Here is a 17,016-nt window from a genome sequence, read left to right as displayed (position 1 = left end):
AAGGTAATTGGGTAACAATAAGACACACTGGACCCAAAGCCAGTTTAGAGCATGAGATCTGGGACATCTCACCAAGCATCTCCATTGCTCATCACACCCTCTGTGGCATCTGCAGGAAAAATGAATGGGTCCCTACTTTACTTGTTCAGGTCAGATAGACAGTTGGTGCCATGGGAGTCAAGAGAAGCAGAAGTCTCTTTCAGTGACTGCTGAAGTGGGATGCAATTGTCTAACAGATGTCTCAAGTGATATTTTGGATGCTGTTAAGGTATCATGCTCGGTTGTCAGCTGCTGACCAGAAGGGCATGATTGCCAACATTACTTTTTCCTATTTGCCAACCTCATGCAAAAGTCTCAGAAACTACAGTGTCCCAAATCACATCAGACTTATCTTCAGACCAGCCCCCCGTCATACTGATGGTTGCTGGCCATACTGTAGTAAGATGCTGACTGGAATGAATTCATAAAACCAAGAGTCACACAGAATAGTTCAACAATCACAGTTTTTGATTCTTAACTGTCCCGATCTACCTCATAAATCGTTAAAGGGTGGGCCCAAGGATTTTCCTTTGTAGAGTGCCTTTTCTTCTCAGCAAACAAAAACTGAAAATATGTATGTTGGAAGCAAAACCAGTTCCACAGTTTGAGACTCCAAAACTAGTGAAGCTTATAACAAAACAACAGTTATTATCTGTAGGACAAAATAATGTCATCATTGAAAAAAAATACATGTCTCTTGACAGCAGCCTGAGAAATACAGTTCTTCCCCTAAGTAGTTACACAGCTAGCCACATTTTCATTCACTGCCTGGGAGTAAACATGCTTTCAAAATTTAATACCTTGCTTCTGTTCACAATTCACAGCACATCCCAAAATAAGCTGAAGCATTCTTCCAAGCTCCGCAGCATCAGCATGTTCTCCGATCAGGTTAACATCAGGAAGGGTGAAGTCATTAATCTGTTGCCCTAGAATCTGCATAAAGACCCAGTACATACATGTTTTTACCACTACATATATACAAACACACATATTTTAAAATACAAAGGTGATTCAGAATCAACAAGAGCAATTCACTAAGACTTTAACATAGTTTTCAATCTTTAAAACAAACTAAATTGCCTAACACCTAACATCCAAATATTAAATCATACTGCTTGACACAACTAATATTTCAGAGAAGACAAACCTGATTCTTTCAACTAATAAAAAAGTATTAGTTTCAAACTTAGCAAGACTTTTTTCTTCAGGTAAGAAAGGTAACAAAGGCAGGCTTCCATGGTGATCAACAGCACAGTGATAATTAATCTTTTTAAAAACCATTCCATTAAACAAAATCTCACGCCTAAAAATATCTTATCTAGCATAAAATATTATACACAAATATCATACTTCTTAGCACTAGAAAGCCAGAAATTGAAATATTTAACTTATACAATACATGTGTCTAGCACTGATGGATAACAAATTTGACAGTAAAAAACTCAATCACTTAGCTTCACACTTTTAGAAAATTTAGAGATATTTAGCAAGTCTCAGAGGTAGGAAAGCTGGTTCCATAGAAGAGAATTTGACGTAGTAGTACATTACATAATTAAACAGCCCACATACAGAAAGAAATAAAAAAAAAACAACACCAAAAAAACCCCATGTGACTTACCATTACTGTAATCTGATTTATAATTAAGAAGGATTTACATTAATGATTGTCAGTAGAAGGAATTAAACAATTCTGCTAAATTGTTCATAAAGAGCTTTCAGGGGGTTGAAAATATGAATATGAAACATGGAATTAAACACCTCTCTGACATATTAATTGCAGATAAAAAGAAACTGTCACTTCTTAAGCAGGGTGCAATAAAGAAACAATGACTACAGAGGGAATCAGCCATTTGTTTGCTGGATGCCCTTTTTTGTGTTATTACTCAAGAAAAACAGAAAATCAGGTAAAGGTATTTGTAAAAAAACATTTAACAGATGTGTATGAAGAATACATGGAAATCAAGCCATTCAAAAGTTTTCCAGGGTTGGGCTTTGTGGAAACGTTGTGGTTGTGTTTGTACTTGTTTTGTATGGTGGTTTTTGTATTGTGGCATTATTATTTTTTAAACAGTTTTCTCAAAGAATGAGCACACTACTAAAATTCTCTGTATATTTTACAGGACCCAGATTCATTCTTGTTGGAAAAGGCTTCTTTAAGTCATACTAGTGAGAAAACCCTAATTCTATGAATGCATCAAGCACAATGGAAAATATTACCACTGTATATAGACTGTGATAATACAGTAAAACACAATATTATTTGACTTATATAAATCTGATATGTATTTATATATTGATCTGTAGTTCCTGAATTTCTTTCAAATGCAATGCTGGATTTAATACTACAACAACAGCTTCATAGTTACTGATAATATAATTGCTGTTAAAAAAGGCTGAAGGGAAGAGGCATATCAGCAGGCACTATGAAGAAGCCAAGGACGTGAAGGTGTAAACAGAGGATTTTGAAATAAAATGAGATACAATTTTAATTTAAAAAAAAATTGAAAGAAATATGGAAATGAAGTATAGACTCTGGAATAAATATCCTGAGATAAAAAAGATCATTTTTCTGCTTTTTTTAAAAAATAAATATAAAAGACCTTTACAAAAAATGAAAGTTTCAATTCCAGAGCAGCAAAGTTCTGCAGCAAGTTTACTGGGGCATAACAAAGCATACAAACTATAAATAGGTAAACTTTGGCTTCTTGTTCTTCCATACTATAATTGACAGACAGCAATGTAAGGCAGCTATTGAAAGATTGTCCTCCTGAATGCAACACAAATTTTTGAATTTTTGGAGATCAACAAAATTAGCATATACACTTTTTAAAGTCTTTTCTCTACATCAGGTAAAATCCATATACATTCATATCTACGTTTTTGTAGAATGTGATTGCTAGGAGAGGGAATCAGGTTGAGGAAAACATAACCAGGATTCATACCAGAATCCAGATCATCTCCGTTATCAACACAAGCACTGCCTCAGCAGAAAAAAAAGAAACCAAACCAAAATCCCGCCAAACTTACAAATGTGCATTACTTTTGCAGAACTTAATCAGATTGAAACAGCTCAAAACTTGTTTAGTAGTAAAGTTTTCACACCAGAAACTTAATCATCATACATACCAATGAGCCAAAAAGAAGTTGACATTTCCATAGTAATATTAATATTTTATAACAAAAAACTTACTTCTTTCTAGAATTGTCAGTTATGACCAGCTTGCTTAACCATCAATTTTCAAAATTTATTTCAACATGGATACCTGAGCATTTATTGAATATGAGCTTATGAGTCTAACTTTTCCTTTCTGAAAATCTGTTCATTTTTAAAGAATTAAGTTTATTAATAAATATCTTCCTCTTCAAAGTATTTATGACAAGCTAATATTTTGAGACAAGCAATGTCCAGAATGTACATATTTTGGTACATATTATGGATTTTGTGCTGCAGCCTGTACAGATCAATTTGCCTCAAAACATCACTGAGAGTAAAAGCATATTTCAGCTGAAGATTCACCACTGAAAAAGATACCGTATTGTATCTCCTCTGGAGTTGTTTACTTCTGAGTTTGCTCAACAGTCTAAGAGAGAACACCAAGGGCAGACCCCAATATCCCAGGATTAAAGCATTTCCTTGAAAATTTTAATGTGGGGAAAGGCTGAAAATTATCTTTACTCTCTCTCCTTAAGAGGAAAATAAAGGAAAGAAGCAGTCTTTAGCTGGAGCAGAGGACAAAAAAAAAAAAAAAAAAAAAATCAAACACAGTTACTGTTAAAGTCCATCATCAGAACATAGTCAGCAAAGACATCTATTGTTTGTATGACAGATTTTGCATATCAGACCCCACTGGAAGCTCTGAGTATTCAAGAAATCAGATGAAAAGTTTTAGAGAAGGCTAACACCTGAGAATAGACCATGAAACAGTCTGTATGCCAAATACTTTGCAAGAAAAATTCAAAACTTAATCAGTAGAATATAATTTACATTAAATAGGTTAACTAAAATATGTAACAAAAAAGGAATGTAGATGACTTAAAATGGTTCTTACCTCATGGTTGTAATCCAATATTCCTTTCAAAATTTTCTTCAAGTTGCTTACCTATTTGACAAGAAGATGAAGGAAATACAACAAATGCAGGGAATAAATTACAGAGAAATGATCTTGAAGTAGGCAATCACAGAAGAATCACACAAAAGAATCATACGATTACATCTATTTGCACAGTAGGACTTTCTGTTTGAGCAGTTTAATTTAGAATCATGAAAGTTATGCAATAGTCCCTTATGATGAGACTCCCAGACCTTATCACAAATCATTACTAATTGACAGAACCTATTTAAATTTATGAAAAACATCACATTGTCTTGGATAGGCTTTAGATCAGACTCTAAAGGATGAATCTTTTTTGGAAACCTTGTTTGTGCTACATTTATTTTATAATATATATATTATATATATAATATAATAATATATATTTTTAATTAAAAATTTTATATCTACAAGTCAAAACATTTTTTCTTCTCTTAAAGTATCCTAGTGATCTACTTTCTGCAGAGATAAACCTCTTCTTCCAAACCAAAACGAGCTCAATATCTTCCTTTATTCCCAACCTGTGCAACCTTAATTTATTAACTTTCTCATTAATTACTCCTTTTACTTCTTTCATTTTTGTTCGTCCCCCCTACGCCAGTTCTTTACAATTGAATGTCTGTCTTATGACATAAAGGCAAAATTCACATTTCTCAGTGATGCCTTCACTGCCATACGAAGATAGCTTCTGTTCACTTGCATAAACAGTGGCATCAATAAAATGTCTCCTGCTGTACAGAATCTATGCCACACTTCACTAGCACTGAGTACTGCTCTCTTTGCAGCAAAAATCCATTTACATCAAGTCTCTGAGATAAAGAGTGCATTTAAAAATTAAAAAAAAAGACCAATGGATCTCACAGGTGATATTTAGAAAAAAAAAATCTTTGCTGAAAGTAACTGCTACAGATTGCCACAAATTAATGTCCAAGTATTTAAGCAAGGAATTTAGATAATAGTGCACTGTCTTCTGTGACAGAAGAGCAGCTGAAGGAACTGAGGTTGTTTAGTCTGAAGAAAAGGAGGCTAAGGGAAGACTTTATCACTCTCTACAACTATCTGAAAGGAAGTTGTAGCAAGGTGGGTGTCAGTCTGTTCTCCCAAGTAGCAAGTGATAGTACAAGAGGAAACAGCCTCAAGTTGCACCAGGGGAGGTTTAGGTTGGATATTAGGAAAAATATTGTCACTGAAAGGGTTATCAAGCACTGGAACAGGCTGCCCAGGGAAGGGGTGGAGTTGCCATCCCTGAAGGTATTTAAATGATGTGTAGATGTGGCGCTGAAGGTCATGGTTTAGTGGTGGACTTGGTAGTGTTCAGTTTATCGACTCAATGACCTTAAGGATCTTTTCCAACCTAAATGATTCTATGATATCTACAAACAGGTTCTGCAAAGACTGAACCTGACTGCCTTAGGATTCACAAAGTGCTAATCTTGACAAGAGTAGCCACCAGTGGCAAACTGCGGAACTATAATGGAGAGCAAAAACTCTCAAATCTGAACTGTCTTTAAAGCCCACAATAACTTCTATTGATTACATTCCAAAAATATCCAGCTAGGACATTCTGTCCACTGACAGAAGTCATCTATCTTCCAAAAGATCTGAAGAAACACTACAGAAAACAGGAAACATGATACTGAAATCCAGGGACAAACTCAACACTTAACACAGTCAACATTCAAAATGAGGTGATGAAAGCAAAATCCAGTCTCTTCTAAGAGAAACTCAAGAAAGGAAGAGGCTACACACACACAAAAAGATTGAGCCATGAAATCCAAAGTGATAATGATCTGATTATCTTATTCCTCTTAATCCACTCCCTATGGAAACAAATGGCAAAAGCTGACCACTTATTAAGATATAAGAACATCCTCTTTGTCTTCATAATCACTGAACATTAAGTCACACAAACAAAAATTCACTTGGACTTGAAAAGTGACACACTGAATATTCTGACAACCTAGAATGAGAACTGGAGATGCTACATGATAGCAAGTATATAACAATATTTACTGTTCCTCCTGTAACAGCATAAAAATTAGTTTACTTTCAGATTTACACCTTCTACTCCCAAACACATACTATTTCTGTAATATTACACATAACACATTATGTTTCTGTAAGAACTACAACTATTTTCTAGCTGTCTGCCCAAAAGCAATCACCACTACCTCTCAAAGGCTATGCAGAAGCATAACCAAAGTCTGCAGTAGATTTAAGGATTTAAAGAAATGTAAATAATTTTATTTTGATGTCAGATCACCACAAAGAATACTGCACTAATTGGAATATAATTTTCAAACTTGATTCATTAAATTTTGCAGTTTGCAATTTACCTGAGTCTGTTGCAGAAAGTGCCACAGAAATGCAAGGGCCGTGTTGCAGAATTTAAGTCCAGTTTACCAATGAGAACATTGTGAGGAACCTTGAACTTGAACACAATCCCAAAAAATAAGAAACAAAATGAAAGTACCCATGTACAAAATACTTTGTTTCCCCTTTCTTTGTAAGCATTGTTTGAATTAAAATCCCTTAAACACAAAGAGTCATCTTACTCCATATAACTTTCACAGAGCTTAGAGTTGAGATGCGGCAATAAAATCAATATTGATCAAAATTTGTGATCAAAACTAACATATAGGGCAGCATCCTCGGAAAAAGAAAAAAGCAAGCAAACTGAAAAAAAGAGTGTTGTCTTTGAGGTACTATTTTATTTCACTGTCAATAAGGAGTACTAGGATAACACGCTTTCAAGAGTTAACTGTACCATCTTTGTCTCTGGCACACAATCAGACAATTATAAGGCTGAAGCAGCTTCTTTATAGACTGGCTTAAATTTAACAATGATCTTCAGTACTACTCAGAGGGGTCTCGATTTTTTTTTTTAACTTGTCTGCAGTGAATACACTTAGACGGTTCTACTGCCACTGGCAGAGGATCACCACGGGGAAACTACTACAATTGTTTTCTATTTTGAGATTCAACTCGGTAGCTCCAGTAACATTTGTCAGCTCATAGCATAAGTTCTTAAAAGGAAGACTTCAGAGATGAATGAAAATGAACAACAACAGCACAAGAAAGTGCTACAGACAACCAATTGCATTAGAATTTAAATCACAGCAGATGGTGGTTGTTCAGAATTTTTTTTCTCTTTTTCTTAAGCACATGGGAAAAACCTAATTACGAACTAACAAAGTCCATTAAATCATGCAATGATAGAAGACAACAGATAGAACTTCCAATATCGATCATGAATATAAAGCGCTGTATCATCTTTTGGAGATCAGCCCATGGGACACTTACTTGCTTTCATCAGCAATCTGACTTCCTCCTTTTCCATACAAAGCACATACAATACACTACCCTCACAACTCATTTCACATCCATTCCCTGCACCCATACCTCTGTTGGAAAAGACATGAAGCTTACTGGGAAAAAAAAATAAAATAGTGACAATTACACTTTATTCTACTTCAAAAGCTGTTGCAACTCACAACAGATTAATTTCTTTCACAACAGATTAATTATTTCTAGATGAATCTCTATCCATTTCCAATCTCTTTCCCATCTGTCATTTCCTGTTTTACCTCCCCAATCTCATATTACCAAGGAGAGAACACCCGCTTTGAACTAATGCATCCACAAATGCAACCTGCATGTCAACATTCATTCTTTTAACACCTACATTTCACTAATATCCACAGCAGAACTGTGTGAATGTTTCTTATGTTAAATGATCATTACCCTGCCAGTTTACTGACATCTTGGCTGTAGTATAGTACTTCATAGTTAGCATACACTGTTCAGTATGAGACTGACCCTTATTACACAGCATTAACCTGATAAACTGTCTGGAATGAAAGCAGAGATGATGGGTCCTGGGTTACAGAAGACAACACATGATCTGGCAACACTGTACAACTTAATGTTTGTGGGTTTTTTCTTCTATTTTTTTTTCCTCACCGGTTATATGAAATATCTGTTTTTATTTAATTACAGTTTACTTACTAGTTCCAAAGCAAGTTCCAAAGTCCCATAGTCTGTAAGTCTGCCTAGATTTCTCTCTTCATGAATATACTTGAGCAACAAAAGGAAAGCCTGATGAAGTGGACAGTAGAAATGCCCTTAAGCTTGTGATTACTGAAAAAAAGGGAGCATGGTTTATCTAACCTCTTGTTTTCTCCCTAATATTATGACAGTGAGTCCCCAGTTTTGCATTTATCCATACATCACATGTATGACTGAAATCTAGTTTGTGCTGAAGACTGTGCAAACTGACATCCTTGTACATTTCAGGTCCTTAAGTGTCTGAATGGGAGACCCCATGTTCTGAAATGCTGTTCAAAGGTATCTTTCCTGGATAATTACTTGCAAGGGGTGAGAGAATTCTTAATCAGCATCATATCTCATTAAGGTACATATTCTTCCTGGTTGCATTTAAAAGGGGCAGGAGGAGGGGAAGGGGGGGAGAGAGTGTGCATACATGCTTCCCCCCACATACATTAGTTTTCTGCTCTAAAATGCATTCTGCAGGAGCCTGTCTCTTCACTGATTATATAAATGAAGCCTAGAGAGACTATACCACTAGCTCTGGGCGTTATCTCTCTGCAACCTGTCTTCTGCAAAAAGAAAACCCCAAAAGAACAGATATAGATGCTTTCTTGAGTTAAATGACAAGAAAAAAAATAATTAAATGTGGCTCTCAACACAGAGAGCATTCCCACATTAAACTTATATTTGGAGAGACTGTTGACTTAGGAATTAAGGGTATCAAAACAGAATTAAATATATCAGTTGCCAATTATCTTTTCCACAGAAAAGAATGCTGTCTTATAATACCCCTATAATCTCTGCTTTTTGCTTGCAGAAGAACATTCACATGACAGCTTCCACCTGTATCAAAAAAAAAAAACCCTCTAAAATATGCTTATGAATAAGTGGCCCCTTCCCTCACAAAGGAAAAAGAAAGTAGCAGAAAAATGATACTGTACACTCAAAACTAGCTTCCATTACTCCACCAGTCAATCCAGCTTGTACTGTAGAAGAATTCAGAGCAAACATAACTGTACTACTGCAGGGAGTCAAAATTAATTCTCAAAAATCAGGTTTATTTACTTAGATAACAGCACTAAGTAGTCTGTGAGTTCCATTTTGCAATATTGTATCAAACACAAGGCATTCGAACTGCACTAGTTGCAGAAAGTCTAGTGGCTGCTATTGTTTGAATGTGCTATTCAGTAAAGAACAAACACAGCTTGTTACTATAAACATCAATAAAGTTGTACTTTAAACTGATGCTGTAGTCTGAATGCCAAATAGAAAAGTCCAGAAGAAGTAGTCAGAAATCAAGCCAGACAACGTATCACCTTCCTCTTCCAAGCTAGATATGACCACACTGAATGGAAGGGGACAGCAGGGGGTGTGCCAGTTTTAGTCCACCCCTGAACTTATTTTGTAATTGCTAAAATTAACATTGTGTATCAAATCACTGACTGTTTAAATTTCTGTTCTATCACTGGTATTCCTGTATGACTTGACATTGAACTATTCCTGTCTCTTGATTAGGGAACTTCATTCCCACAAAACTTTGGCAACAGAATTTTCTATGCCGTTTTCCATTTTCAATAAAGGCCATTTTATCTTCAAAATGTCATCTCCTTCAGCATGAAATACTAGTGTGTGTACAGTTAAACTCTGACCATATATTAAAATGTTCAGTTGTACATCAGGAAACAGATATGTCTTTGCCTATTTTTTTTTTTACCATGACATAAAATTGCAGTTAAGGCAGCAGTAAGAAGTTTTTTTGTTGCCCAAGGGAAAACAAACTGCTACGTACACTGATGTATGCTCTGCCCCAGAGATTCTGAGACAGTGAGATAACCCAATTATCATTTCTCATGGTGCTTCTTAAAATATGAAGGGAAAGCTGTATCACCAAGTCATGCAGAAGTATGTTGCCTACATTGTAAGTCTAATGACAGATTAATAGAAGTGCACAGATTGAAAGTGTTCCTACAAGTCATACTATAAATGGCAGATTGACTGATAGACATTTGAACAACTAGATTACTAATAGTATTTACTCACATATAAAGAAGAAGAGTTGGCAAAGTGTAGGATTACTTTCCTGGTTACAAAATAAGAGTTAAAATATCACATTTGTGCCTTTTAGTATTCTTCATGAAAAGGGAAATAGTATATTAAAAGTTTATACAAAAAAATGGAGTATATATCTCTTTTAAACAACAACAACAAAAAAATCAGTCTTCAGTTCTTATTTACATGGATATATGAAAAACAAGAAGGAATGACATCAACAAGAAACTGAAATTTGACCTGATGTTTTTCCAAGTTCAATCACATAAGGAAGTTACTAGATTGCCCACCTTTTTTTTTTTATTCACACCTGCTAAGGCTTAGTATCTGCCAAATTTGTGGGAAACATTAAAAAGATTTATGCCTCAAGCTCCATGAGTGTTACAGAAGCTGCTGCTCTGCTTTCAATCAGCTGAAATGCTACTATAACAAACAGTTTGCAATTTGTTGTTCTGCAAATTTAACAGCCAAGACTTTAATATTCCTTAGGAAAAAGCCACAGAAATATTTTAGAGAAAAATAAAACCTTGTATCCAGCTGTTCACTTGCAATTCCATATGCTTCTTTGAAAAGTTCATTTAAATTAACTGCTTTACAAGCAGCAGAACTAACAAAGCTTTTTTAGGGATCACGTCTTTTATTCACCAGCCAGTCAATATATCCTCACAAATGCACCTACATTTTTGCTGGCAGCCGTGGTCAACAAAACATTCCAAAGCAGTCCAGACTTGCACACAGTTGGCCAGGCAGCAGAAACCATGCTGACAGGTCTGCTGGCTAAATCAACAACATATACAGCAGCACTATGTTCCATCCTTGTCTCAGATGTGTGTCCCTTCTATTCAGCCAGTGATGTTGACAAGCCTGTAAGTACTAGAGAATTTCAGTTGTAGCCCTACCTCAGATGCTCAGAAGGGTTTTTGGTGGCTGAAACAAAACCGTTTTATAGTAAACATGAACTAACAGAGAAACCACCACTACCTTGCTTCCCCAAGTAGTCAGGCTGAAAATGGGAATTTAGAAAGGTACATGTATCATCCTCTGAACAAAACTGGTCAGAAACTACACTAACTTCTGCATGTGTTTTTCAGGTTTTATAAACCAAAATGCTTCTCAGCTGTAACACCGAATTCTATTGCCTTAAGGTTTACAGAGAAAGTACTAGAATACCAAGTGATACAAATGAACCAGCAAATAGACTCTGGTTAAAAAACATGCTGAGTACAAACAATACAGAAAAAACATGACTTCCTTTCCTAAAGCTCAGTAGTTGAGCAGAGGTGACAAAGTAAAAGGAAACAACGCTTTGCTATTTTTATGTAAATAAATTGCTTATTATTCTGCTATTTTTATGCAGCTGCTTCTCAGAGCTCTTTTTTATTTAATGCTACTTGCACACTTGCATTTAAAAAAATCTTTCATTCAACATTTGAGAAACAAAGAGAGGTAACTGATGCATAAAATTTATTTTTATATTTTCCTTTTAAACTATTTACAAACTCAGAATGTTTTTTCTTCACTAAACTGTGCAGGACTATAACAGCATAAAAAAACAAGTTAATTAAAATTATCTAAAATTCAAAATGCTGTACTATAAAGCAAGGTCTTAATCTAGAAATATGTTACTATTTAGATACAATGCTGTATTAAGAACTGAAATACAGATTCACAGACAAGCAAAGTAAGTCAAATACCTTTAGCCTCCAATTATCTCCTACTTCTGTTTTGATCCTGTTCAGCCAATTTTCATCAAAGTAAGCTGGATCTCTGAAACACAAAAAATGTAGAGTATTCATTAAAAATAGGTTACAGAAACTGTGAGGATACCTTAGTGATTAAGCCCCTATCTCAAACTGAGGTTATTTAAATGACTACCTCTGTATCTGACATAGCTTGTATATAGTAGTTCAGAATTCTGTTACTACTCACTTTTCTAAGGCCTTGCACCCTGTTGACGGCACAGCTTCATTTGTGTGCCAAGAGTAGCTCATACTTTTGAAGAAGCTGCTTTACTTGGAATACATTTTGCCAGTTTTTCTCCCTGTAAGTTCTTCTTCCTCTAATTTATCAGCTGGTGCTGCAGCAACATTTGCTTGTGTTACTTACAAGTGTTACAAAAACTATTACTTTTCCACGTATTATGGATCCCTACTGCTATATGCTGCTTACAACTATTCAACTTCTAAATGAGAAGCTTGAGACTGAAAACACGTCATCTTTACACAGTGAGAAGAGTTAAAAAGTATCACTGAAGTTAAGTATTTACTACTGAGAATACACTTTACTATTATTTTATCTACCAAACACTATCAGTTTTTGCAAATCTCTTTTCATGGTAACCCTAGACAAATCTTTTTATGAACATCTTTCCTTAATTTTTTCTGTCTTCTGCACTTTTGATGAGGCAATGAAGATAAAGAACAGAACAGCTACTGCTTATAGAGTATACTTCTATTTCCAAAAAATTCTTCCCTCTCTTCCTTTTTCTCACAAGCACCTTCCATAAATTGCTTCTTCAAGACAACTCCCAAGACCCTCTTGCCCCCAAGTTCCAAGGTCACCTAAAAGGCTAACATTTTCTACTGTTCACTTAAGACAAATTTTCCTTCTATCATAAAGAATTTTGAGAATGCTATGGTCAGAACTAAGAAGAGAGAATGCACTAGAAATAACTGGTTTTAAAGAAGTAGGTCAACATAATATAAGGAAAGGCTCATATTTCATCCAACATATAAAGTTAATATAATCAGAGGAAAAAAACCCACAACTTTCCTTTTTTGTAAGCATAAGGCTCTTAAGGGTCAGTGTGATAGACCAGGTTAGAGTTTCACCTGAAGTATTCTAATATGGCTGCATCTGCCACCGAGTACTTATTAGATTTACTGCTGTATCCTCTACAGATGGGAGGGTTCTGGATTAAGCTCTTTTTTTAAGGGCAAGATGCCATGAGATCTTTTGAGAAAAGCTCAAGAAAACCATGGATGTGTCTGGAGATTCAAATGACATCTATATCATATATTCTGTAAACCAGCAATTACATCAGTACTTATATTAGGGCACAGACTTTGTAGCCACACTTTTTATCTGATGTACAGTATCTCCTGTACTCCATCTTCCTCACAATGTCTTCTTCACAATGCATCAAGGTCTGCAAGAAGCCCATGATAGAATACATAGCAATGGAGAGAGATCACAAACAGCAATGTTTCTCTACTGACACATTCCAGTTGTTATTTTTACACATTCTGTTACAGACTCTAGTGAAGATTATGGCATAACTCCTTTCCTCTGTCATGGCATCCGCAAACATATAGCTGGAAGAACAGCTTTAATTACTAGTTAAGTTGATGACTCCAAATTACTCCCATTCAAAACCAGTGCAGTTCTAGCACAGATGACAGAATCTTAAACTACAAAACAGAAAAAACAGTATCTTATCCAGTTTCATCTGGTTTTGAAATAGATGTTTGCAAATAGCTTTCAAATGCCTTTTCTGCCCTCAGAAGACATGTAAACCTAAGAATGAAATTCATTCGAATACATACAAGAGCTACTAGAGATGAAGGCGGCTCACATTCAGCTTTTACATGAAAAAAAATGACTCTCCTTGCAAAAAGTCTTAATTTTTCCACTCAAGCACAACAAACTCAGATGGACAGTAGAGAAAAAAATGAGAGTTCAAGCCGCATGTAGCCCCACTTGATTCAATTTGAGGTGTGGGGTACAAAAAGCACCCTAGTACCTTTCAGATGGGTCTTCTGGGAATTGTGAAGAGTCAAATGAACATTGCTTACAACAGACTCACAACTATAAAGTGTTTGTGCACTGAGTCTGAGTGAGACAGCAGGTATGCCTAATTATCTGTGCTTCACCAGCAAAAAAGACCAATGGGGCTTTCTTAAGGACTGTATCCTATCATTTTAAGGATTTCACTTGGTCACTAGCATCTTCAGCTGCTTCAGGGCTGCAGTGCCATGAATATACCAATTCTTGACTTACCATTTTAATTGTAAATGACTCTAAGAAGCAACATAGGTAAGCATAAACAACTGCCCACAAGCAGAATTATGTTTGGACTGACCGGGTGGCTAATACTGCATACCTGATTTTCAACAATAAGGATGACAGGTGAGGAAAAGTAACAAGATTTCAGGGTCAGCTCCAACTCATTTTACTCTGGAAGCCTGTACTTCAATAGCAACTAAGCAGCTTTTCTCAGCTACTACTGCAATAGAAATAACACATGGACCAGCAACTGGCCTTTACTGTCTTGATGAAAGTCTTGAGTTACCTACACCTTTATATATGTCATCAGACATATATATGGAAGGTCCCTGAGAATTAAATCTAAACTCAGTGTGGTAGTCCTCTCCCACAGATCTCATTTGTTTTTTCAAGTATACAAACCTCATGGAAGTATCCAAGCATACAGCAGCTGATAAACAATCCACTCTAAATTATCAACACATAACAGTGGTCAGAATAGTGGCAACAATTCAGTTTAAAGCACCTCCATGCAGATTACACAATAATTAGTAGCATATCACAAAAACACTTTGCCAGGAATACAAGCAACATGTTGGGTACCAACACCAAACAATTCTAGAACAATCATCCTTTCCTCATCCACAAATAACATCAGAATCATTCCTATTCTGCTATTATACCTTAATTTCTGTCCTCAAAAGTCCAATTAAGGTTCAGAATTAATAAAAACGGCCACATATTTTCTATCAAACTAATGAAAATCAAATCTGAAAAAAAAAATTTCCATCAGAATTTCTACAAATATTTTTTAAAAAGGGCTTCCAGACATTAGGTCATTCACAGCCCTTGCTGCGAACAAGTCTCCCTCTGCTGAATCTTTGGGAAATATGATTCAATCATATTCAGAGTTCTCGAACTCCCTTAGTTTATGTCATTAAGAAAGACGCTGTCATTTTTTACAGCCTTTGAAAAAGTGCCACCTAGGCAAATATGAAAATGTGTGGTTGAGAACTGAGCAGCTGTGATTACAAAACCTACCAGCTCATTTTGAAGAGATACTGCACTAAACAAGGGTAGCAGAAAACAGACTAGAGCATCATGATGATGATGAGATGACTTGTTTGAACCAATTATTTTGAATTCAGTAAGTTCCTGAACCTAGATCCAAACTTGACAATCTCTTGCACTGGATAAATTTCCAGGTTTATAACAGCATTAGTACATCCATTGCTTGCTGCCTAGTATCTGAATAGTACTGCAGATACCTGGGACTTTTCTCCAGAGCACAAGATACTTATGCTGTTGTTAATGCTGTATCATTTCATGTCATGTTGTTTTCAGCAGTGCTCATTTATACCATCTCCATCTTATTTTGTATGCAAATTTTCCTTTATTTAAGTGATCATCTCTCCACATTATAGATGCCAAGAGACAGAAATATTCTTCTGAAGAAAACCAACCCACAGAGCATGTAGTATAACTCATGATTATTACTCATTTTAACAGTGGTACAGTAGGACGCTTTAAGAAATCTCTGTTTACAGAAATTTGCCTCCCCCAGAGATACACAAAAGCATGGCTTTAGTGTTCTGCATGTGTCAAAACATACAGAGCATGCTGCAAAGTATAATATAACAAAGGAAAAATTCATTAAGTGGGGCACAATACACAGATGACAAATGAAAATACATAGTATCACTTACATTTACCAAAGCCAGTATAACAGATGAAGAAAGAATTAAAACAAGAGGGGGACACCTGGTACTAAACAGTCTCCAGAGTGGGATGAAAGGAAATTTAAAACTGTAGTATAAACCAAGGAATTGTGCTGTTCTAGGGATATCAACGGATGGTGAAAACATGAGTAACATCAGTGAAAGCTACCAAAAAAAATTAAGAAAGAGAGGATGTAATTCAGAAGCAAGCTATGGCAGCACTTCTACCTGCTCTAAAGAGCATAAGCTACATGATTTTAGGCAGTCTACTCACAGACAGTTCAAATATTTTCTTTTGCTTCCAATCTTTTCTCCTGAAGTACAGCCCTCTAAAATAGTAATCAATACTGATTGTGTACAGGCATTTTATCAGACCATTCTAGTCAGAGGGACCAGTAATCTTCACATCTGAACACAAAGGAACAGTGAATCTTACAGAGTATCACAAAAAAGATAAACTAAAGCATAGACTGAATTTCTTCTGCTAGATAATAGAGTCAGCACTGGAGAATTCCATTCAATGCTACTTTAACCTGAAATTCAAAGATAAAGGTTTTATGATAAAAGAAAGAAAGTGTCCTTCAGGGATTTACCAACATCTGTTTATTAACAACTGCATCTGTAAGCAAAATTGCTCATAGTTGGTTACTTAGCACACATTTAATTTCCTCTGTACCCTTTTCAGCTCACAGACTCTTCCAGCAGTTTTATTACAGAAAATTCTGCTACATTAGTTGTTATGTCTGATGAATGGCCCTTACTTACAAATGGGCTACTACTTTGACTACAAAAAATATTGAGAACAATGTACAAAAAAACTGAGAACAATTGAGGGAGCTGCTGGCCCCTTCTTAACACTTAAAAGAAGGCACAGCTGTTTTTTATCAGAAGATGAATAAGCAATATTTTTCCTTTTTTTCTTTTATTGACAACAAATCCTAAAGTTCTGCAGTGTGCAAATTTTCTGTATATCTAAAGCACCTAATTCCCTGGACTAGGGGTCTCTCTGAAAATGTTCCTCATCATAAACTACTGTCTTAATTTCATCTTGTTTCTACTATCTTCTGCCCTCGTAAGTACCAAAG

General features: G+C 35.5%; 1 protein-coding gene across 6 annotated transcripts in view; it reads right to left on the bottom strand.

The window, feature by feature from the left end:
• The window catches only part of HOOK3 (hook microtubule tethering protein 3), a 93,061-nt gene that overhangs the window by 55,494 nt on the left and 20,551 nt on the right, over window positions 1-17,016 (bottom strand). For 5 of the 6 annotated variants that reach the window (XM_074812075.1, XM_074812072.1, XM_074812071.1 and 2 more), the window contains exons 3-5: window positions 11,924-11,996; window positions 4,089-4,139; window positions 840-972 (exon numbers count right to left, since the gene is read on the bottom strand). In XM_074812075.1, the coding sequence (XP_074668176.1) occupies window positions 840-972; window positions 4,089-4,139; window positions 11,924-11,996 (257 nt within the window). Of the gene's footprint in view, window positions 1-839; window positions 973-4,088; window positions 4,140-6,466; window positions 6,562-11,923; window positions 11,997-17,016 lie in introns of those variants that run through there. The other variant, XM_074812077.1, reaches the window with a different exon arrangement.

Source organism: Strix aluco, chromosome Z (genome assembly GCF_031877795.1).
Source record: "Strix aluco isolate bStrAlu1 chromosome Z, bStrAlu1.hap1, whole genome shotgun sequence".
Classification (NCBI taxonomy): domain Eukaryota; kingdom Metazoa; phylum Chordata; class Aves; order Strigiformes; family Strigidae; genus Strix; species Strix aluco.
The sequence above is the reverse complement of the archived record's forward strand: the minus strand, read 5'-3'. Positions and strand labels throughout refer to the sequence as shown.